The sequence below is a fragment of the Photinus pyralis genome, unplaced genomic scaffold, assembly GCF_008802855.1.
Source record: "Photinus pyralis isolate 1611_PpyrPB1 unplaced genomic scaffold, Ppyr1.3 Ppyr1.4_LG1, whole genome shotgun sequence".
In the NCBI taxonomy this organism is placed as follows: Eukaryota; Metazoa; Arthropoda; class Insecta; order Coleoptera; family Lampyridae; genus Photinus; species Photinus pyralis.
In genome coordinates this window covers 3,744,343-3,769,592 of record NW_022170249.1, presented here as the reverse complement: position 1 = coordinate 3,769,592, position 25,250 = coordinate 3,744,343, and the positions used below count along the sequence as shown (strand labels likewise).

General features: G+C 38.1%; 3 protein-coding genes across 3 annotated transcripts; all 3 read right to left on the bottom strand.

The window, feature by feature from the left end:
* Window positions 1-2,369: 2,369 nt before the first annotated feature.
* On the bottom strand, window positions 2,370-3,269 carry LOC116165677 (uncharacterized protein K02A2.6-like). The gene has a single exon (XM_031480362.1). It carries the CDS (start codon window positions 3,267-3,269, stop codon window positions 2,370-2,372), a length of 900 nt encoding a protein of 299 aa, XP_031336222.1.
* A 44-nt stretch (window positions 3,270-3,313) lies between these two features.
* Window positions 3,314-4,384, bottom strand: LOC116165610 (uncharacterized protein K02A2.6-like). Its single transcript, XM_031480241.1, has one exon. It carries the CDS (start codon window positions 4,382-4,384, stop codon window positions 3,314-3,316), a length of 1,071 nt encoding a protein of 356 aa, XP_031336101.1.
* Window positions 4,385-4,727: 343 nt separating this feature from the next.
* LOC116165543 lies at window positions 4,728-5,446 on the bottom strand. Its single transcript, XM_031480116.1, has 2 exons — window positions 5,390-5,446; window positions 4,728-5,321 (listed from the first exon to the last, which is right to left on the bottom strand). Exons 1-2 carry the CDS (start codon window positions 5,423-5,425, stop codon window positions 4,728-4,730), a joined length of 630 nt encoding a protein of 209 aa, XP_031335976.1. The 5' UTR covers window positions 5,426-5,446.
* Window positions 5,447-25,250: the final 19,804 nt, after the last annotated feature.

The following is a 25,250-nucleotide window of genomic DNA, read 5'->3' as shown; positions in this document are numbered from 1 at the left end:
ACTAAAACTTTCGATTTAATAAAATTCATATAGGTGCGCTAGCAACTGGAACGTTTGTTGTGTTTCCACAATCGCCTATCTCATGATCCATCTGTAGTATATTTAAATCTGTGCTCTTATGTTCAATTTTAAAATATACATGTCAATGGGCGCGTTCACCAGACGAAGTGAAGCGCTACCTAAAGGCGAGAATACTCTATAATATAGCAAGGTTTCTCGCGCGAGCTGCTGTCTGATAGCACTGTCGAGGTGTAAAAACCAACGTACATCCAACTTACTGTGGTGTGTGTGTGTGTACACTTCGACAGTGCTATCAGACTGCAACTAGCGCGAGACACCTTGCTGGAGTATTCCCGCTTTTAGATAGCGCTTCGTCTGGTCATAATGGTGTGGTGAACGCGCCCACTGCCTTGATATGCCTGACAGTTATGCAACCCAGCTTGTACACAGTATTTGTCTATGGTAGATACGTATTCGGTCGATAACGAAATAGAAACGTAAATAAGAAAGAATTTACAAGAGATACAAGAAAAGAAGTTACTATCTCCCAATCTAGCATTCTTTTTGTTCATTAACAAGACGGCCATCAATATGAAAGTTTTTAATGATATCGTGAATTGTGTCACTTGCAGAATTGGCTTATGGAGATGTGTAGCATCCAATAACCTATTGAAATACATCTGTGACATTTCCATTTTTTCTTTTGTTGTATATAGTTTATTAATAGGTAATTTAATAAATAATTCAGATATTGACGTTTATCGAAAAACATTTTAAGGATAATGGAAGTAAGTAAGTAGTAATATTGGTTGCATATCTTAAGGGGTATTTGACCTCTATTTGAGAATTGAACATAGGAGATTTGTATGTTCCGAATTAAAATTTACGCACTGTATATTTAATAATTTCTATCTGAAAGCGGAACCCGACAAAAAAACGCTAAACAAAAGTTACATTTTTTTTCATCTACAAACGCCGGATTTTTTCTCGGCAAGCTATGAGTAAACAAGTATAAATTGTCCACAACTCTTATGCAGACAAAGATAAGATCACCAATGGATATATTTCTTGCAGACGTCTCAATCGTGCTTTGTGAGTACCCTCTTCCGACAATCCGTTCTTAAGGTATAAAGGAATATACTCGATCACGATAAGAGGTCGAGGAGGAGGCTATGGTTGGTAGAAATGTTCCTTTTGTTGAGACCTTTCATTAGAGTACCATGAAGGATAAAACTAGTTCCATAAAAGCGGCCTTATTTATTAGTAATAGCACAGATTTAAATATACTGTGGTAATAGTTTTTAACTGCGCTGCTGTTGTGTATGCGAGTAATTGCACGGGTTCCTTATATTGAATTTATTTTATTACGTTACCAAAACACTGTACATAAAATAGTATTAGGATTACATTATATTTTAAGTAGTAGATACATACGCTCCAAAACAATCCGGGTAAGCCGTTTGCTGCGGTGACATGTATTGGGCCGCATTCGCCTATTGGTACCAACATAACAGCCTTCCCCCCGTAAGGTTATAAATTCATCCGATTCCGAGGTTTCGGTTTACGGGTAGATCGTCGCACGGGTATCGGACTCGGAGGTTTCCCCTCAGAGCTTCTCTCAGGTGGAGGATTCGAAGTTATAGGTTCGATCGGAATTTCCTCCGGTACTGTTGGAGGTGGAATAAGTTCCTCGACTTCGGGTACCACCACGCTCGGCTCATGAGGTATAGTTCCCTCGTACGGAAGAAGTTGGTCGAGATGTCGACGTTGTGTTCGACCATTGTTCATTACCTCGTAGTGAAGATCTCCGGTTTTATTCGTGATCGTTCCATACTTCCATTTCCGAGCTTGATCGCCATAGGTTCGGTATTGCACTTGATCGTCGACTTCGAACCTTTGTTCGCTCTTTTCGTTTGGAAGCTGCTTATCTCCGATTTCTGAAGTTAAGTCTGTTTTGACTAGGTCAATTCGAGTACGAATGTTTCTTTTGAACATCAGCTCGGCTGGGCTGACCCCGGTGGTCGAATTCGGTGTTTTCCGATATTGTATCAGAAATTGGCAAAGGTTGAGATTGAAACTACCTCCTTCGGTTTGCATAGCTCTCAGGCTCTTCTTGACGGTTTGAACGTAGCGTTCCGCCTGGCCGTTGGTCGCTGGATGATATGGCGCGGTAACTTTATGATTAATTCCATTCATTTTGAGAAATTCTCGGAATTCTGTGGACTTGAAGTTGCTGCCATTATCCGAGACTAGGGTTACGGGTAACCCAAAACGTGAAAACATCTCTCGTAAGATCTGAATGGTAGCTCCCGACGTGGTAGAGCTAGTTGGAATCACCTCGAGCCATTTCGTGTACGAATCTACAACTATTAAAAGATTTGTATCCTGGAACGGACCAGCGTAATCGATATATGTATCCTCTGCCAGGGAGATGTAGCGTACTCCCACGGGTGAGTGTTCGTTTTGGGAGGGTTGTTTTTATATCGGCTGCAACTCAGACATGCTCGGGCAAGCCTTTCGATGTCCAAGTCGATGGATGGCCACCAAACGTAACTTCTGGCCAACGCTTTCATCTTTACCACTCCAGTATGAGCTGCGTGTAGCTCGTCCAAAATTGGTTTCCTTAATTTCGCTGGAATAGCTACTCGGATTCCCTTGAAAAGACATCCATCCTGAATGGTGTAGTCGGATATATTACGATTGTCAGGAAGAGGTGTTCCCGTCTGTATAGCTAGTATGAGTTGTCGCAGTTCGGGACATTTCGTCGTTTCCTTTTGTATTTCTTTCCGAGTAACAGGAAGAAACTCCAGCTGACTAATCTGGAAAATCGAAGCGCTGTCCGCAATATCGCACGTATTTGCCAGGGGCATTCGGGACAAAAAATCAGCGTTAGCATGATCTTCAGTTTTCCTGTACTTGATATCGTAGTTAAATCCGGATAGATAATTGGCATAGTGCAAAAGTCTCACCGCTGACGTAGCTGGTAGGTCTTTATTGGGATGTAAAATCGATGTAAGAGGTTTGTTGTCCGTGATTAAAGTAAATTTCCTACCGTAACAATAATGGAAAAATTTCCTCATTCCCCAATAAATCGCAGTTGCTTCGCGGTCGATCTGACTATAATTTTTCTCTGAGTTACTAAGAGATCTTGAAGCGAAAGCTATAGGTCTCTCGGTGCCATCGGGTAAGATGTGTGAAAGAACCGCTCCTAACCCTGTTGGTGAAGCGTCCGTAGCCAAAATTAAAGGTAAATTTTCGTCGAAAGGCATTAAAACTTTTGTACTCGTAATTTCAGTTTTGATCAATTTGAAGGCTATGGACTATTAGCAATAGCTTCAATCTTCTCGGTAGTTGTGTGTAGACCATCACCGTCGATTCTATGGCCTAAATATGAAATACTTGATTTAAAAAATTGACACTTCCTTCCATTGAGATGCAAGTCGAATTGGCGTAAACGCTCTAAAACTTGTCGCAATTTTGTCAATAACTCTTCGGGTGTTCCTCCCTGTATTGCGATATCGTCAAAAAAACAGACTACTCCGTCCAAATCTTGAAGAGTTTGGTCCATAAATCTTTGCCACGCATTTGAAGCTGTCTTTACGCCAAACATCAGGCGTTTTACCTTGTAAACTCCTTTTTGAGTACTGATTGCTTGTAACATGGACGTTTCCTCATCTACTGACATATGTAAATAAGCTTGGTGTATGTCAAGACAACAGAGGTATTTTCCCCCTCTCATTTTGTTGAAAATATCTTCAATTTTCGGTATTGGATAGCGACCCGTCTTAATTATCTTGTTTATAGTTCCCTTAAAATCGGCGCAGATACGTATGGTGCCGTCCTTTTTCACGATTGGAACTATGAGTGTACCCCAAGTGGAATGTACTACTTTTTCAATAATTTCCAATTTTTCCAATCGGTCCAATTCTTCTTCGACCTTGCCTTTTAGTGCGTAAGGAACTAAACGAGGTTTCGTAAAAATAGGCTGTGTATCAGGATCCGATAACTTGATAGAGTATTCGTAATTAGGGACTTTTCCCAATTTAGGTGTAACGACGTCCTTGAATTCATCGAGTAAAACTTGACGTTCTGGTGGGTTTCCGGCCATTTCGATTTTCCGAATATCCTTCCAGTCGATTTTGATCGCAGTTAACCAGTCACGCCCAAATATCGTATCAACATCGAGAGGTAGAATGTAGATATTCGCGCGCGTAGATTGATTTCCGTACTGTACTCTCATTTCAGAAGACCCAATTGGGTGTAATATCTCCCCCGAATACGTTCGTAATTTTACTGACGTAGGATTCATTTTTGCATTGGGGCAAATTGTCTTGAATTTAGCTTCGGAAATTGTGGACACAGCTGCCCCCGTATCCAATTCCATTTGACAGCCTGAGCCATTTAATTTTACTGGTAACATGATTTTCTTCGTATTAATTGAATTTATCGTAACGATTTTGTAAATGTTAAATGGTTCCTGATCGTAATCAGAATTGTAGTCTGAATTCTCGATCTGTTTATGGTCCTGGGGTTTACCAATCGATTTGAGACAAACAGCCTGTAAGTGGCCTGTTTTCCCACACTTTTTGCAGATAAATTTTTTTGCGTAACATTTATCAGCCTTGTGGTCGGTTTTACCACATCGAAAACATTTTCCCCATAATCCCTGAATCTTACCAGAATTTATCCCGGGCGTAAAGCTTGTATGGGTTCCAGGAGTGTACTTTTTACTCGGATGCATGTACCTCCAACTCAGTTCTCTGCATCTCACTTGCTTCTTTCTTCGACATTTCCAACGAATTTGCGATCTGTACTATCTCCTCGAATGTGGCTGTTGACTTCTGCTGCAGTAATCTCTCTCGTATCTCACTATCGCGAATTCCTCGTATGAATTGAGTGCGTAAATGCGTATTGATAGTCGATTTACTACAGTTTTCACATTTAAAGTTGCAATTTGTAGTCATTTTCCGTAATTCGGCCACGTAATTAGCAATTGTTTCCCCCTCATGTTGTGTACGTAATGAAAATTTGTGCTGTTCGGCTATAATGCTCGCTTGTGGGGCTAAATGCTCTTTTAGCATTTTAATGAGTTCCTTGTAACTTTTAGAATTTGGTAGATCAGGTGCCGTAAGCTTTGTAAGTGTCTGGTAAATCTTCGGACTAAGACAGCTGATCAATATTTGTACGTAGGTTTTATCTCTTTCCGCGGTTGAATCATCGATCTTCTTAAGTTGTAGGTGGTTATCGAGCCTTTGTAAATAGCAGTCGAACGTCTCGTGATTTTCGTCATAAGGGTGCAAGTTTTCCTTCACCGAAATTGTAGTCGAATTGGTCGGCCTAAGGTAACCATTTGAGCTAGCGTTTCCTGAATTTTTGTCAAAATCTCGGTCATGGATTGCAGAAGCGGTTGTATGTGTTCCGTCATTTCGTATGTAAGCACGTAAACTCGTAATGAAGTCGATTTAAGGATATCTCAGCGTGAATTTTCCGTATTTGTAGATGTAATTAGGTATCCAACCAGTGTAAGACCAGTGATTTGTGTAATTCCTGCGAATTGTTAGGACTTCGGGCGTGTCGGCGTATATTCCATTTTCCCACGTGATTTCCTAACCTCATCCCATCCTCGTCGTACGTACCAACATAACAGGTGCGGGAGCTATCTGTACTAGCCACAGCAAATTTGTTCTTTGTGCATAAAATTAGGATGGTTGCGGTTTTCAATTGCAATGCTTTTTGGACTGGTATAACGGGCGATCAAAAATGAGTTGCTGTCGAGTCGCCTTTGGAAGTTCAAGTTAACTACGATTTCCTATGTAATAAACAAAAGTTCCAAAGATAACTCGACAGCAACTCATTTTTGATCGCCCAGTATTTGGCTTGCAAAGTGTTGTCTATTATTATTATTGTTCTTGTTATGCTGAGAGACCGAGGAGTCTTTACGCTTGTGTACAGCTCTGCATTTGTCTATCTACCACAGGCACAACAAAATTAACGTCCATAATACACTTACACTCATTTCCGTGCAACAATAATCAGTAACATTATTTTACTGAAACTACGAGATGTAGGTACTTATTTAACGAATAGGTAGTTTTTTATGCAAAATTACATCGTCTTTCATTTGCGCAGAAAAGGGAATTGTTTGTAGGTATATCGGGTCTTCAAAGTGCGAACAATGCGAGACGCAAATGTGTACAAGTATTGACTGCAGCAGAAGCTGCGTGCTCACGCAAACTGTATTGCGTAAAAGAATTATAAAAGCCTACTCATAATTGTAATATATGTAATTTTATTCGTAATATCACCTGACACGTGAATTTACAGAAAAGAAGACACAATAAAAAAAAGTACACAAAGACAATGAAGTTAGTATAGGTACAAGACTAACAATATTCAAAATAAATTAATAAGGTATTTAAATTAATGTCGCGAATTAAAAACAATATGCGTACTGAAATATTCCTCTATATGGAGGGAGGTAAAAACAATAAATTTAAATGTTTTGCAGCCAGCGGTAGTACATTATGCAAATCTATGCGGGGGCAAAGTCTACAATAGGGAATCCTCAGAATGTTTGCGAAATGAATAGAAGAAGAATAGAATAGATAGACATTTTGTAGAAAATTTCGTCCTCTACTGCGGTTTGACTTGCGATTTTCCTATGAAAACTCCATAAGACTCCGCTAGTGGAAGTATGGTAGGTTGGGCCTATAGTGCCTTTTCTCGTAAGTGCATTGCATCGACCATAAGCTTGATTCGATTTGTGCTTATACTAAAGGTAAGGAGTTTATGCACGTCTTATTATTTTACACGGTGGTTCTTAAAAAGCAGTGCCCCAAAAATTGTAGAAAAGAGATCCTAAGAACGACAACCCGAACCGCATTTTGATATCATTTATAGAAATGAAATATTTAGGTTTGACGTGGTGCTTTAACACGTGTGACGTCCTACCCACATTGTGCTTGAAGCACTTTACGGTAAAAAAGAGGAAATCCGTGCTAGCGAATGTTACAATTAAAACTTTCATCACATAACATCGTGACACAAATTTCAAACAATTGAAACATAATAAGCAATAAATAAAAATAGATAAAGTGCAACCAAATACAAATTGTAAAAAATATACTTTTAGAGGTTCTACCCTGGATATACCAACCAGTGGTACTACGAATGTACTACTAACGAGCGAGTGGTACAACAACAATAAACATTTTAAGCGTCAATTTTAATCTGACCTCAAGTTATTTCGGATCACATGGTATTTCTAAGGGGTAAACGTTTGTGGTTCATTATTTTATTACACACTAATTGCAATACTTCTAATTCGTAATGAACACACATTCTACATAACAGAAACGATGGCCATCGTGGAATTGTGCGCTTAGTCGAAGTCGCGAATAGAGTGCAGTATGGTGTTCAATCAAGTACGGCACCCTGTATAAATAAACACAAGTTTGCCCCTTAGACCATATAGTACATGGACTGCTAATTGTAACCAGAGACTTGTTATAACTAGACCGCGCGTAACGTAGATTTTACTATAAACGCCTGTTGTCAAGATAGGATAGGCAACCAACTGTTCATCGCGGGGCAGACGTGCGTTCTGTAGCTTGCTTTAGCCATGTTTATTAGCTGTTAACTGTTTTAATCGAATTTATTGGTATTTATTTGAAATAAATTGGTATATAACTGCCTTACTCTAGTCCTAATTTGATTTATATGTGTATTTTGGTGGTGAACACGTATAGGAAAATATACTCTTAAAACTAAAGATGTAAGTAGTAAGATATGATTATTTAGCGGATTTTGATTCAATATAATGCCTATCCAAAAACCCAAATGGGCTGTAACTGTTATTTATTTTTCTTAGACTGCTGATAACCATTTTGTTTACAACGCGGTGTGGTGTGGATTGAATGAAAAACCTGAACACATTTTCAGCAATTTGGCAAATTTTTTATGCATCGCTTGATACGTGCAACAATCCTCCACGATTTTTTCTAGTTAAAAGCTTTGAATGACTCTCTGATGCGAATATCGCATCTGCACATATGGAACATTTAACAGACTTAGCTATTTTTCTTGTAACAAAAGCTGAAATATACTTAGTACCAGTAAGTACTTAGTTACGTCTATACCTAATAGGCAAATAGGTATTGCCGTTGTCTTGCTGGTAAAGGATGTAGTTCTACGTCATTTTAAGTGAATGGGAAAGTCGAAAACGCTCGGTATTGCATTATTGTTTAACACCTTCGTAGGTACCTTTCTAAAATCGGCTTCATTCCCCGCAAATCCACTATGGGAGCAAATTTTCCTCTTCGAATGGCTCTGATCCATTGGCCCTTTAAACTTTTATCCGTTGAAAATCAGCATATTATTTAAAAATGTATCGACAGAGTACATGTTGATACGCACAAGTTAACCTAAGTTTATTGGTTTATTCTCAACAGAAATTTATCTGTTCACTAATTCGAGCTAATCACGAGAATGATTAATGAACGGAACATCTAAAATAACAGCTTATTTCATTATATTGCATAAATCATCTCAGCGATTTTTGCCCCGCGGTGCATTGTGTGTTGCATACTGTGTCGACAACACCTTAGATACGTTACGCGCAGTCTAGTTATAGCAAGTCTCTGATTGTAACTAAAATATGGTCAAGGACATCGCCTGGGTATGTGAGTTTCAGGGTAAACGAGTCTGTCCGAAGTTGTCCGATTAGACACGATTTGAGACTGTCAACCTATAAATTAACAAACGTCAATTAATTAATCGCCTAGATATCCCAAAAAAAGCAGACTTATTCTTATTTGAGGACGTATAGTAAATAATGAAGAGTATTTAAAGCTTCCCGTACTACGCGGTTACTATAAAGCTGCTCTTTAAGCGATCCTAGTGGTGTTTACACGACTTTAGTTTACCCTGAGATTCACATACCCACGACTACAGTGCCCTCTACTCGTGACCATCCATTTTGTATTGAAAGCATAGGGCGAATAGCAGTCCATGTACTATATGGTCTAAGGTTTGCCCTCGTAAAATGCGCCGAACCATTGTGTTAATTTTGTTTTTTGTAATGTCAACATGATTATGTCATCTCTTTGCACTGATTGTTTAGAAAAATGTTCAACATTCAAGAAAAATCTTTACGCTGCTGCAATAAGCGGACTACTATTTTTTACTGGATGGTGGTTACTGATTGATGCGCACGTGAATTACTCGGATATAATAACAAGAAACGGAATGTATTACCTGCCTGGAGTAGTAGCCACAATAGCATTTTGTATTGTGAATATGGTACCTATACAAGCGATTGAGGAACCTTTTGGAAACGAGTACAATTCCTGTGCAAAATGCGTATTATTTATTGGGTTTGTGATGGCATTTTGTGCTGTGATTGGATCAACGTACATCTTGATAAGTGATTTTCTTGTTCCGGGAGTACACGTTTGGCCTGGATTTTCTGTATTTTTGCAAAACGTTTTTATTCTTTCTGCTAATATGGTTATCAAATTTGGAACCAAAACAGAATATTTTTGATTTTGTGTTTATATACCTAATAATTGGGTGTGGATAAACAATTTTGATATAACATTGAATGCACAAGCATCCGGGTATAAAAATTAAATAAAAGTACATGGTGTTTTTGTTCGTGTTGACGGTCGGGTTGTACATCTTCGATTTGATTAGTGAGCTCATTCACCGCACATGACAAGTGGGTAGATACAAGGACAGGCGAAACAGCATTGTCATAAGCAAGTTTACTGGCGGAAAGTACTGTCGGCCAGTAAACTTGCCAAATGTAAATTAGGCTATATGTTCTGAACGCCATCCAATTTAAAAAAAATAATGACAGATGTCAGAATGCATAATCATCTGTTGTGCTTTTTTTTTTTATTTTGTAGCATTTATGTTAAATTTACATTTTAATATCTAGGTTTGAATGAGTAGGCTAAGCCGTGAAACAAATGATTGTGCATTATAATGACATCGGTCATTCTTATTTCAAAAGCTTAAATCTTAAATCTCTTAAATCAGAAAGCATTGTATAAGTTGGCCTTCTAAAATATACGTTTTGAAAAAAATACCCAGGGCTTTTGTGCTAAAATATCGGTGCCCAAAGGATCCTTACATCTCTTAAATTAGCCCTATATCGCCCAATCCCAAATCGGTTCAGTTGTGTAGAAATAGTGCGTGTGACGGTCGGACGGCAAAGTACAGGTACAGCCAATAGCGTTTTTCCACTTTGAGGAAAATATAAAAAAAGTGAATGCAAAGGTCTGTAAGTGACCTTTATGGGGCTTCAAACTTTGATATTAGCTAAAAATCGTAGACATTTTTAAATGATACGAAATTGAGGGTAGTTTGGCGCAAAGAATCAATCGTAAAATATCGAACGCGACTATGTGCAGATACGGAGACGACGATCTGAATCGAAATTTTCAAAAAAAGGTCACTATATATGTGATATTTTCAAAAACAAAAATGCCTCTTAAAAATTCAAAAAAATTGCCGATTCGGTCTACTGACATGTCGAACGTTGCAATTTATCACAAAGACCGCGTTACAGAAGGTTTCGTCAAAATTCGAAGGTTACTTAAAAAGTTATAACAACAAAATTCGAAATGCTACAATTCCCTTAAGATGTAGAAACCACCGAAGAAAAAAATTTCAAAAAAAAATTTCTTACACTTTCTTACTTGTGGAGCAATTTCATTGACATTTTTATGCTAAATTACTGTAATAAAAGCAAACAAAATGAAAGTGCAAAATATCATATTGCATCCAATATACAGGGTGATTCCTATAGTACCTGCCACCGTTTGTGAGCGTATAGGGGGTGCCTAGGGGAAGTCTTTTCATATAGGACACTTGGGGTCGGAAATCCAAAATAAGGGCGCCAGAACCAAATTTATCTTCTGGAATTTCACGCCTGTATGTAGGCAACCCAACCGACCGACGTTTCGCGCTGAGCGATGCAGAGCGAGTTAGCGCGAGGAAGCGACATGGGAGGGAAGGAGGGAAAACGACAGTCAAAAGCAATAACGTTTACAAGTGTTCAACGTGGCCACCGTTGTTCTCAATGCACTTCCTACATCTAGCCAACCACTCCCCTCGAACTCGCGTGAAGACTCCTATGTCCTGGCGAACAGCCTCTCCGACCATGACGACGCGCGCAATTAAGTCCTCTTCGGATTCGACGGGAGTCTCGTAGACGTGCGCTTCCATCACACCCCACAAGTAAAAATCTAATGGGGTGATGTCGGGCGAGCGGGCAGGCCACTCCACCGCACCTCCACGGCCGATCCATCTGTCCGGATAGGTTTGGTCCAAGTGTTCCCTCACCTGCCGCCCGTAGTGAGCAGGGCACCCATCGTGCTGGAACCAGTGGTCCCAGTACAAGTTCACTGGAACATCCATTAAAAGTTCTGGTAGCACCTCGCGCAGGAAAATCAGGTAATTATGGGCATTTAGACGCGGAGGGAGGATGTAAGGCCCCAGTAGGTTGTCCCCCAGGATGCCAGCCCAAACGTTTAAAGAAAACTTGTCCTGGTATCCTCGCGTAAACGTTTCATGAGGATTGTGCTCCGCCCAGTAGTGGCTGTTACGAGGATTGAAGGTCCCCTCTCTTGAGAATCCTTTCTCGTCAGTAACTAGCACGCTCCTCAGAAAGTTCGGATTAGCTTCTTCCTCCTGGACGACTAAGTTGCAGAATTCCAGCCTCCTTTCATGGTCACCCGGCCGTAACTCTTGCACTTTCTTAAACTTATAGGGGTGTAAGTTGTTGTTGTTGGCGATGTTCCACACTGTGTGTTGACTACAACCCACCTGATCTGCTACAAGTCGAGTGCTAGTACGCGGGTTTGCCTCGAAACGTTCCAACACATCCTCCTCTAAGGCATTTACCAACGGGCGATCGCGATCACGCACCACCTACACGCTCCCAAACGGTGGCAGGTACTATAGGAATCACCCTGTAGATTACATCCCAATACCTACTGAAAACACAAACGTAAAATGCCCCATTATTGGCGGTATTTGTGCGAAATATACACACTCTAGCGGAGTCTTACAAACCTATATAGGTAAGTACGATGAGATTGACTAAAAAAGATATTAATATATTGGTGATTTTTTGAGCCAAATCAAGTTTCTTCGCTTTTTCCACCCTTTTACAATATTTTAATGACACAACCCTAACTATATTGCTAAAACCTCACTTCCAACTTCCAAACGCGACTCATCAGCAACTGATTTTTGATCGCCCGTTATATGTTGGTTACGACTTTTATACCACTAGGCGCCTTTATATTTATTCCTCAATCCTCTGAGGTTACAGCAATTAAGCAAAAAAAATTGACAAGTGATAAAACAATAAAAAACGGCGTTTGCTAACAAAACGATAGTTTATATAAACAATGTTCACTGTTTTATACGCGTCCAACATGAACTTTGCTAAAATCGTTTTCAATTATCCCCATTGACCATATAGGTAGGTAATGGTATCCCTTTACTATTACCTACGCACCTCTAACACTTGTCAAATCCCCCACTTTACTTAGGTACCATTAATTGCACCACTGATTCAAAATGATAAATATGAGGTAGGTATCACCATTACGATAAATAAATTGATATGAACAGCTTACACTAGTCAATTCGCTACCTATATCATTATATTATAAATAGCTGCAAGCCTTCAAGTGTACGACTTACGGATATAAGTACTTTATGTAGTTTTCAAAGATAATTGACACGAGATGCATATCGTGATATTTTAGAATAATTAAGTACCAACGTTAACAAAAATGGCATTCACGGTGAGGGATATAAAGTGGATCCTCGGCACGCTTGTTTCTTTTTGTTTACTCCAAACCGCAGATTTTCTTTTCCGTGTTTAGCTCACGTCAATATAATGAAAATGTAATGCCTTACAAAATAAAATTGATTGAAATTGTACAATGCAATAAAATGATAGCTGGAAAAGAAAAACGGAACGTCAATCGAATAAGATTTCTTCTTACGTTTTATACAATGAAAACTTTTTATGGTATACCGACACGCCGACTAAAAATGGATGTTAAAAAGTTGTTAAACAGAGAGGTATACGACGGGATCGGGATGTTGAATGGCTATCTATAAATGTATGATGGCTGTCATGTTATGTGCGTGTATTTGCATGTAAAAGGCAGTAGCTTATAATAGCTTTTAATTGTCCTCTAGAAGAAAATCTTGAAATAACGTAGCAGAGCGGAATAAAATTGTGTACGAGAAGTGAAGCGAATTATCGAATTTCCCATTAATTATCCACCCTTGTCTACGCGATTGCCGTGAGTACAAGAGCAAGCGCAACCTTTTGATGGCCCGTAGATTCTATTATAGCACGTAATCCAATCTAAATAGTGTTGTGAGGCTCGTTGTGGCGGATTGACACTCGTTTGGCTTGGCGGGGCGGGAAGGGTGGTACGCACATGGTAGACCTCTGCAGAGCTTATTACGCACGGCCGAGGAAGCTCGCCACGGTCTCTTATAGCAGCGGAAATTTCAGGACGAACAACGGTCGACTCGACGGTTGTTCCATCGGAACGCTCTATCTGAACAGCTTTCATCTACCGGAGACTGACTTTAAAAAACTCTTTTCATCTCCTTAGAGCCGAGCTGCTGCTGTAGCCACGTTGTAATACAACAACATATCTGTTCTCTTCTGTTCTGTTATTCATTCCGCTGTTATTTCTTTTTCAATAATATATTACGCCAGCCAGCCAGCGTGTAAACCTGTAAATGATACCTACTCTTAGATTACATTAGTCATTAACTACATACCTACATACTATCGACTATCAACGACCGACAATAATTACAAACGCATTGCTGAACATTTCATTCCCATTTCCATCAAACCGATATTTCGCATGTCATTCAACCAACCGCTCGCCTATTACATCTGCATTGCATTCTATTCTCTTTCCATCGAATTTACATTTAGTTTCCTTGCGAGCGATTCTCTTAATTATATTTAATTAATAAAGCCATTAAACAGCTTTTTTTCTAAATTACAGCCGCCGACTTACCGATTAGTTCTTTAATCTCAACCTCTTAAAAAACAAGAATTTCTTCAGATCCGTTTAGCTTCATATACCGTGCAGAGAAACACGAATATGTATTTAAGTAATTTCAAACGTAATTCACATTTCATTTACAGGAATTCTTGTAATAACCGTTTTTAAGATACTTACTGCAAAATGTAACAAAAACAAAACCGCAAACTAACCGAGGGATAAATTAGGACATTCCTAACCCTAAACTCATTAATGATATACATACTTACGTAATGATATTCCTGGTATTTTCTATTAAAATTTATCCGCCGCATCATTAATAATCGGCAATATTTGTCAAGAGAATCAGAAGACGAAACTCGTTCTTATAGAGGTTGATGCAGGTAGGCAATCAGACCTCGGTTCGCGGCAGTTGTCCTTTGTTTCTTTTTAATCTTTTGCAAATTTTTCAAGCGTGTTTGTGCTAAATGCCCCAGGGGATTATAAGTTTATTAAAGAGTAGAGGGACAATTTGAATACACCTGGTGGCATTTCTCATTCTCATACTATACCTATGTACATCTAATTAAAGTGTATGCATTCTTGCACATTTTTACGAATATAGGTATGTAGTAAGTGTATTTGTAACATTGTTTTTGGTAACTTTTCATCTCTAAGTTGGCAGTTCGTCAACCTCAAGTCATCAGATGTCAAATCAAATTGCGCAAAATTTATATTGTGTATTCATTGATTTTTGGTACACCAAGAACTTAATATATTCCAAATCCACACTTTTCTCGCAATAGATGTAATTAATGTTCAAGAAAAAATTGCGCGTTAAGCAAAAATCCATTCAATGGTACATACCACATTTTTAGTTAATTCTAACCTAAACCTATGCAAGCAAATGAGGTACTTATTTGATTAAGTTTGATTTTCATGTTTTAATAATAAATGCGCTTAGACTAAAGAAGCTGTCAGATTGATATTTGCAAAAATGGCCCTTCGTAAATACGGTTCTCGAGACGACTTTTTGTTACAAGTAATAGCTCAAGGTTCCGATTCGCTGTATTCGCAACTTGGCGACTTGTGCCTTTCTGCTACAAACAACCACGCTTTTCAATATCAAGCACCATGACTAGCAAAAAGGTCTATTTACGCACAGTTGTACCGTTTTAATTTGCGAGAAATTCGTATGCTCAGCAACGGCCATGAAGTTTCAAATTTGCATTATCTCGCTACTCGTTAGTACAGCAAACCACCGATTACTTAAGATAGCATCTATAGAATGCACGGATTAACATGATGGACAGCTAACTCAACTTCTAATTGCAACCTTCCCGCTTAAAACGGGTTAACTTACTATACAGTATACTTACTATAAAAAGATGCGATGATAGTTAGGTAAATAATCTTAAAGCTTTTGAAACCTTTGGCCCGTGCAAAATATCATTTTTAAAGTCGATTGGATGAAACCTCAAAGCAGAGTCCGGCGACATCCGTGTTAAAAGTTTCCTACTTCAAAGAATATCCCTTGCAGCCAGTGGGGTACCAAGAACTTTTGCTGCCCGGACGGTCTCCATTTTGCCGCCCTCTTATTCTAAGGATAACCCAACTTCGGTTGTAACTTGTAGGACAATTCGTGCCCGGACAATTCGCTCCCGGACAATTCGCGCCTGGATAATTTGCTCCCGGGAAATTTTCACCCGGACAATTCGTTCTCGGGCAATTTGCTCCCGAAAAATTCGCTCCTAGAACATATCGCTCCCAGAAAAAGTGCATGTTGGTTTATGAAATATTGATAAATTAAATTAAATAGATTTGTTCCTAAAATAAAGTCAAACACAGTTAATTTCAGTTCAAGTAACCGATTTTCCAGGATTAACTTCCAAGTAAGAGTCACTAACTCCTATTTTGTTTGAGAGTATTGCGTATTGATATAGGTCACCATGTGAAATGTAATGAAATGATTGGCATCGTACATCACCTCTACCTAATATTATACCACATATTACGGTAGTGTAATTTGTGATTATGATTAAGTATACATTATCACTTTGAGAGTCGAAACCGAGGTCAAAATATGATCGTATAGGATTGCCAATTGCCCGTCGTATCTATCTAGTTCCTGATGATGGTGAGCTATAGTCTAGGCTAGACTGTAGTCTTGATTGTACCAACACTGTTAAAGAATTCTACTGGAGCGAATTATTCTAGGCGCGAATTTTCTGGGCGTGAATTATTTGGCCACGAATTTTCCGGGAGCCAATTGTCCTGAGAACGAATTTCTTGGAAGTGAATTATTCGGGCGCGAATGTTCCGGGAGCAAATTATTCGGGCGCGAATTGTCCGCGCACCCCCGACTTCTCCTAAATTTTCTGCACTCACATTTTTTCTCCTTTTAACTCGATGTCCAATCGGTATATGTACCTACCCAACACTCACAAATTGTTTTGGCGACTCTTTGTTGCATGAAAGGGTTTTGATCTTTGGACATCACAATGAAAACTAAATATGTATAAAAAGGCCGCCCCGAAATATGTGCCGCCCGATGCGGACCGCACCCACCGCCCCCCTGTAGGTACGCCCCTGCTTGCAGCCATCCAACGTGGAAACGCCGCCAGCATCAGTGCCATCCTCCAAGATCGTCCAGGAATGGACGAAATATTTTCATGTAATTTAATTATTTTTACGGCAATGTCACGTTTAAATTAATCGGAGACATTATATTTGATCATCAAGGTGGAGTTCAACCCGACGACTGATAACTGATAATATCCAAAAATGCTTAACATTTGTGGAACTGAACAATAATGGTACGGAAACTTAAATGATATGTTATCATGCTCCTAGTTTGAAGAATTGAAAGTTTTGTACGCACATATAACAGAGACTTGCTATAGCTATAACATATAATAAGCTAAAATGATCGAATAAATTGACAGTAGACATAGTTGGCGGTGGCGCTGCGTAATCTCAAACCCGCCACCGGCGCCGCCCGCGGCATAAACGGCCGTTAGAAAATAAAATAACAGAGTGATAATCTTCACAGTTCGGTAGTTCGTTCTGGGCATTCGATCTTCTTCACTTCCCTTACCTCTTACCAATTGGGTTGAACGCCACTCAATTTCTATCTTAACTCTCCCCCTCACCGTATGAACTTGAGAAGATATGAGGGTACAGTAAAATTCAGGTGCCAAAGGAAATACTGGTTTATTCTAAATATCAACTTGCAAAATGAAGTTGTCTCCACAATTGCTGTATGGGCACCATCTTTGTAATATCCTTGTCTCAGTTTTCCGTTCCTCACGTACCGTTGAGTGAAGGATTTAATTTACTCAATGCACGTACGATAGTTTTTACTAATAATATTCTGATTAATACACCCCATTAATATACGAGCAATCAGCTTGGTGATTGTTTCAAATTCTAACCAATCAGATGATTGTTTAGTTTATCTGATTATAAGCTAGGCAGCTTTTTATCAGCGATAAAAATGCGCGTATAAGATTGATTGATTTTTTTCATCAGCATCTAATACTTTTGAACTCATGTTTGTAACAAAAATCACAACGGGCTGATTTGTATAAAAATTGAAAGTGTACCATATCTGCCAAGCTGATATGTCTAAGATGTGATTGTTTTTTTACACGATTTACTGATTTTAAAGTACTTGTCTCATGTTGATGAAAAAAATCAAAGTAGGCTGATTTGTATGAAAATTGAGTCTTCCATAACTTTTAATTCTAAAACAACTTTTTTAATATATATTTTGTTATATCTGTTAAAATAAATTCAGTTTAATCCTAATATTTAATAATATTTTTTAGGAAAAAAAAACACCCTGTAAATTAATTGATTTGGCTCTTAGTTTGAGACTAGGCAGAAGCGATCTCAGAATATAAAGATCCAACTCTAACACAACTTATCATATACCCCTTATGTGCACTCAATCCGTGAACACACTGTATATCGAAGGATTAAAAAACTTCAGCGATATAGTTTGCAATGGAAGTTTAATTGTGAACATACCATGCGACTGACAATTGGCTTAATTAGATATTTCATTGAATAAAACGGTAAGCCAGAATTCACAACTCGAAATAAATTGACATCAGGACCGTCTGACAAGTGTATTGAGGTTTGTTCACGATAAGCCCCTAATCACCGTCAACTATGACGCTAAATTTTTTGAATCGCTCTTTATAAACAAAACACGATTTGGAAAAAATTAGAACTGTAAACAATTTCATAACAATGCACATTTCATTTGACATTCCGTCGTGTTTAATGAAAAAGTGAGAGGTTAAACTGTTTACTTAAATTGTAACTTTTTTTGTTCCGCAATAATTAGAAAGAACCGCTTTTAATTTCATTCATTTAGCCACGGTATTACCTACTAATTTTAATATACAAACGTCCAATTAACACGACTCTTTCACATGATTAATTAAGAAACCGCTGCAATCTAATCAAAAATTGGCTATTTGCAATTTGCGTGCGGGAAAAATTGGAAATTTCTCGTTTAAAACACGCAATTGTGTGACTAGATTATTACAAAAATTATATCAGATCGCTTACGTAGATTTCGGGATATTTTACGACACACAAAGCCGCAATTAATTTGTGATATGAAAATTACTATCATCTGTCTACCGTTTAAATATGCCGGAAGGAGATTAAATTATCATAAATATAATTCGAGAAGTACCGATATTAGTTGGATAATAATTCGACATACATAACATAAATCCATTGTTATTAGGCGATATTCAAGAATTTGTGTTGGCGCTTCTGCGTTCGACAGTTTACGGACGGAATCGTGACGGTTCGTTGTCGTTTTACATCACGTAGATTGCAGTTGGCCAGCCATGCTCTACGGTTATGCTTACGTTGTAAAATGTAGGTGTTCGGGTAAAGTGTGGTGTCAACAAATTGTGTGTTACGTGTGAGTGCATTATTCTGCAAAAGGGCCTACGTGTGAAGCATTTTTTAATTCGTGCATGTGTGATGTGTGTGTGTCTGTTCTGTGATGTGTAAGTGAGACGCCGCCGCCGTGGCCAGGATCTATTGTGCATCTACTTACGGATTACGCAGTTTTAAACTATTGGATTACCTTCAAACCGACTCGTCTAATTTCGATAGTGTGGATATTAATTACCATCCGACGCGGGTACGTATAAACCACGCCTAATAGTTACATGAGCTTGACAAAAAGGCGTCCATCATAAAACTACTCTGCATGTTTGGTATTTTGTTCTCCATCTCGTTTTTATGTGAGAAAAGTATGGTGACCGACCCACCCGTCTTTGTTGTTTATGACGAGCCACATTGTAAACACAGAACAAATTTATTCGCCCATCTCTTTCTTACGTACGAACTGAGTTTTCTTTACGCTGGGAACTTGTCGGTGTTCTTTATAAAATTCCATCTCTTCTTATGTTGCATTCACCATGTTGCTCCCTCTCACCTTTTCGGTTGTTTGTTATTCACTCTGCATCTCGCTTAACAACCGTCATTACAAAACTATATCAACTTTTCGATTCATAGAAGTCATTTGTGTTGTGAACGATTTCTTTTCGCCTCGAGGTATAGCTACACTTTTAATTTTTTTGTTGCTACTGCCGATGATTGATTTAAACGATAAAGTTGTAAATTGAACTCGAAATGGCCCCAAATTGAATTCGACATTTTTTAATGAATGGACTAATCTCGCGATTAATTAAAATTTATTAAAGATAAGTATATTGCGTGTGTTCCCTGCGTATTTTCTAAGCATCCGCTTTTTATCGACTCTGCGCGTTTGCGATAAAATGTAAATTTCTTAAACACGACGAAACCCCATACTTCAATAAGTGGTTGAATGTGCTGAGTTCGTAGCTCGTTTATCGATCCCTAACTTTGTTCCCCCCCTTTTGCCATGCCATTGTTGTTGCCTTTTACAATCTCGTTTCGTAGTAGCTACTTACTGAAGGAGAAACCTCCTTGGAAGTCTATACGCACCTCTCATTAAATACATTTAGCAAGGAGACATCTCACTTAAAATATAATTGCGGGAATTTCATTAATTAGTAGGTAGGTACCTTCCCAATTCTAGTACAGAAACCAAGCAATTATTTACCTATAATTGTTACATGTACAATGTATGTACAAATATTGATTTATGCTCGGATATCTTTTCCAATTTATAGCGAGGCACGTGTTTTGTGGAAGTATACTATACATGTTAACATGTTTTTCGTTTTTGTCTATCTATGACGTATTGTGGGATTTGATTGTGATAGAGTGTGTTTCTAATCGCAAGAACCGAGGCAGTGTATATTGACAGACGTACCGAGCAAAAACAAACAACATTGCGTGTAGGTGTCTACTCTGGATTCTACTTAACCACATTAAAATAACATGGGCATTTCGGCATTGGATTAGACCAGCGCTGGATCTCTAGGATAGGGAGATGAGAACTAAATTATGTTCGTCGACCTTGCCGTATGTGTGAACAAATGCAAATTATGGATGTTGATTTCAGGTCGGTCATGGGCAGTGGCGTAGCGTAACTCGCGGCCGGGGATGCGATCAAAGTTTGTCGCCCTACAGTCTAGGCGCTGATGAACATGAGTTCCCTAGTTCAAATTTCTGATTATATTCTGGATTTGAGTATACGTTCAGTTTCAGTTCCGTTCGTGGGGAATTTGAAAATTCACCCCTGGCAGGTCGAGCAACCATGTTTTTAAAATTCAGCATAGTAGACTATGTAAAATGTATAACTTGCAGCACTTATTTATTTTGACCGCCCGCAATGTAAATAGCTCGGTAAATAGGTACTGTGCGGTCAAAAAAGAGTTGCTTACATGGGAAATCATATTTAACTTGAACTTCCAATGGCGAGTCCAGAGGCGACTCGACGCCAATTCTTTTTTGATCGCCCGTTACAACTGTCTGCTTATATTCAATGAAGCTAATAGTGTCCGTCAAGCGGTTCAACAATCACTTCGCTGTTTGTAAGAATATTTTTTCTTGCACTAGCAATCTTACCTATCACTTCGTCTTAGCTACACACTCGCGAGTACCTATCACGCATGCAGGATTTAAGAGAGAGACTTGTATTTTTATTATTCGTCGATTCCAAGAATAGATATATTATATGAAACAGAATTATCATCATAATACTTACGGTAAATTACGAGGTAAATAAGTACCCGAATATTCGCAAGGATATATAAATTATGGGAATTTTCGCATACGATTTTCTGTAGTGGAATGTTTTGACACTCGGCTCACATTCGTAAACGCAACTTTTAATCCGGCTCATATTCAATAGCTGCACCTCGAGCTGCACTTATCCTTAAACTCAGAGTTAAACTCGTAGAAATCGATTGGCGCCAAACTCACTTTTTGTGCATCGAAAGAATGTGTCTGTGTTTTTTCCAAGATTGGCGTTATAAATAAAAATAAATATGTTCAGCGACCATTGTTTAAATATAGGCGAGGATAATAGGATATAGGTACGTTAAATTACTACTGTCGCCGCCCGAGCAGTTGCTATAGGGTCTAACTCTCGGTCTAACTAGAAGGTCGAAAGCAGGAGGTTCATCTCCTTATACAAGGTGTTTTATGGGGAACGGTACAATACATATAAATAATAATAACAGATCGGATTTGTTCATTTTAAGCAGAAAAATTCCTAAAAACGTGCTTAATTTTCAAAGGTAACTGAGATACAGACAGTTGTCCCGAGAGTTGTCCAGCTCGGTCTCCGGATCAGCTTATGCATTAACTGTTTTTAGGAATTTTTCGGCTTAAAAATAACAAACCTATAACATATTAACGTATGTACCATTCCTCATGAAACACCCTGTATATTTTATACCTGTATGAACTATACTGGGGATGATCCAAGTGATTAAAAAAAATTCAAAAAGATTAATAGGTTTAAAGACGCTTCAAAACCATTTTTGAATTTTTTGGCATCAATATTAAATTTTTTTAGTGTTATAATTTTTGAAAAAAGTATTTAAGTAATAATAATAATATAATATAATAATAATATTGGAATTAATAAGAAAAATACGCATCGATTAATATTAATATTACTCACATAATACCAATAATATTTGTATTACAGAATATAATACGGTATTACGTGGTATTACTAATAATCGAGGGGTAATTCACCCTTGAAATCAGGTGTACGCAAGTACTGAAATGTGAAATCATATTGAAATCACCTGAAATCACTTGACATCACTTGAAATCACCTGAAATCAGTTTGAAATCAGTTCGAAATCGCTTGAAATCACCTGAAATCAGTTTGAAATCAAATTGAAATCTGGCGGTAATCGCTCGCACGAAAACCAACGACACTTTTTTCAATTGAATTTTAAACTTTTTAAGGATCCACATTGGTAAATATTTGCGTTGTACGTTGAATTTGACACAAATTTGCTCGTGTGCGTATTTGTGTACGTTTTCGTGCGGCGCACAGTATACGCCCTTCTTTAAAATTATAAGCTATTTGCTTACGCATCAAATAAAATCAAGGGAACTTAAGTATATTTTGCGGGATATTTTGGGCTCATTATTGTCAATATGTATAGAGCTTAATGGGCACGCTTTAATAAAACTAATACCACTCTATCGCGATGAACATGATATGAAACAATATCCATTTACACCATGGTTATTTAGTTCGCAACCATGCGAACAGATGTTCAGAGCAACCCGTTCGCTTACAACCACATATGTACTCAACAGTAGTTAATTTTAGTATGTATGAAATAATACGCCGACTGAATAAAATTCAATATATAAATAACATTATTCAAGATGTCTCTGGAAAGTATACTTTTCCCAGACAAAAGTGAGCTAACACAGAACAATTGGATGGTGACAGCTTTCAGCCACCGGGAATCTTACCATCAGATGATGAAATCCAAGACATAGTTATGAATTCATTAAAAAATGCCACTAAAGATTGTGAAACATTAGGAATTCTAGTGAAAGAAAATTCTTGGGAAACCTTATTGCATCTAAAATCAAGTATTGACGAAATAACCGAGGAAATAACCATGGAAATGGAAAATGACGACAGTGAAAATCGTGGTGAAAATGATATGCATAATATACTAAATCTAGATGACACTGACAAAGACGAGGATAAAGATCATCCTACTACCCTCGCTATTGCCAATCTGGAGGAATATGAAGAGAGTGAATCAGCAACGTAGTCCAAGAAGAAATTCCACAAAACGTAAAAAATGTATTGCTTAACTTTAATAGCCATTTAAATATACAAAATTGTAAACATTCCAAACACACAGTAAAGGTAAGCGTTGGGAATGAAAATTGCACTTTGTCAAAATCATCTTTATGTTGGCTTCTTAGTGAACATTCTTTTCGAATTAGCACCGATCGCACAATGAGATTTCGATGTTCACAAGAGAGGTTTACTAAACTGATCGATATATGCAAGGAAAAGTATTATGCAATTTATTATGATGATACCGTAGTACTTGAGAATAATCTTGGAGGTAATAAGTAATGGTATGTACAAAATTAAGTTCTTAAAAGAAAACTTAACATGTTATATTTGGCCAAAAAAGGATGATATTCCAGATGTTAAGGAAGAATTTATTTTTTATGATCCCATTACAATGTCCGGAAACTGTCCATTGTATATATCGCAAAACGAAATAATAAAAAAATACAGATTCATAAAAAATAAACTTTAAATATTATTTTAGAATTGACTATGTATTGCTTTTTATTTATCTATGTTGTGTTGAATTTTCTCCATTAAATCCTAAAACAACATTTATTTCTTATTGTTGTTGCGTCGTAATTTATGTATTTCTGTACACAATATGTGAATTATGTGATTAGATAGAATTTAAAATGACATCCCATTGAAATCACACTGAAATCCCATTGAAATCACACTGAAATCACTTGAAATCATCTGAAATCACTTGAAATTATCTGAAATCAACTGAAATCAATTGAAATCACCTGAAATCATCTGAAGTCTTGAAATCAGTGTACATGATCTCATCGAGTGAATTACTCCTCGCTAATAATACTAAAAAAAACAGTATTGAAGTACTGTACTACGTATTATAATACCAGCCAAGTGTACACCGTAATACCTTAGTGAGCCACCCCTCGGTACAAACAATAACAAAGGTACCGGGGAAGGTACCATAACAGTGTCGAACGTTGTACAATGTCGTACTCGATGTCCTATACCCAAAACTGAACAGTTATAAAAAAAATGTGACTTTTATTCGAGCTTTTATCGGGGCTGCCCTATCTAAAAATAAATTTACCTCGGAGTTTTTTTACCATATAAAATCATTAAAAAATATCAATCGATGAGTTCGAGCGAGGGGAATTGGGTCAGAAATAGGTAAACAATGTAAGTCTGTGAATGCATAATAATTTTATTACGCCTTTTAATCTGAGTATGTGCATTCTAGTTTATGGGTCTAGGACACTTCGCGGAATATCCACAACACCGACACGATTTTTGATGGTCCATATCGCCCACTAGGGACACATCGCCGACTAGGGACACTACGCCGAACGTGACCACAACGCCGACTATTCGACATACCAGACCCCTCATACTCTGCCAGGTTCATTAAGAATTTTCGTATGAGTTTGTAGTTCGAAAAAAGTTTAAAAAAATATTCTAAACCTACAATAACCTAACGTCAAAAGCTGCTTGGTGTTGCACACCGTCCAGCTTGATTAAGAACTGTTGTATGAGTCGACGTTATGGTCACCTTCGGCTTAGTGTCCCTTGTACACTTGTCGACTTGTGGGCACGGTCGGCGTAGTGTCCCTAGTCGGCGATATGGACCATCAAAAAATCGTGTCGGCGTTGTGGGCATTCGGCGGAGTGTCTCGGCCCCTAGTTTATGACGTACGTTTGTTTAATTTATTTTTTTAGGAAGCAATTTCCCTTAAAATTTCAGATATACCCTCGGATAAACCGCTCATAAATAAGTAAGTTGGATCTGCGCATGCGCAACTTTTTTTTTTCTCTTCAAAGAGTGCACATAAAGCCTGGTGTAGACGCGGCCCGTAATGTAGTCCAGTACAGTGGTTTAGTCGAGTTTCAACAGTGTTCACACGCATTTAGCAATTTAGTCTAGTTTGGTAACTGGAATCGAGCCACGACAAAGATTTACACGCAGACAGTAATTTAGT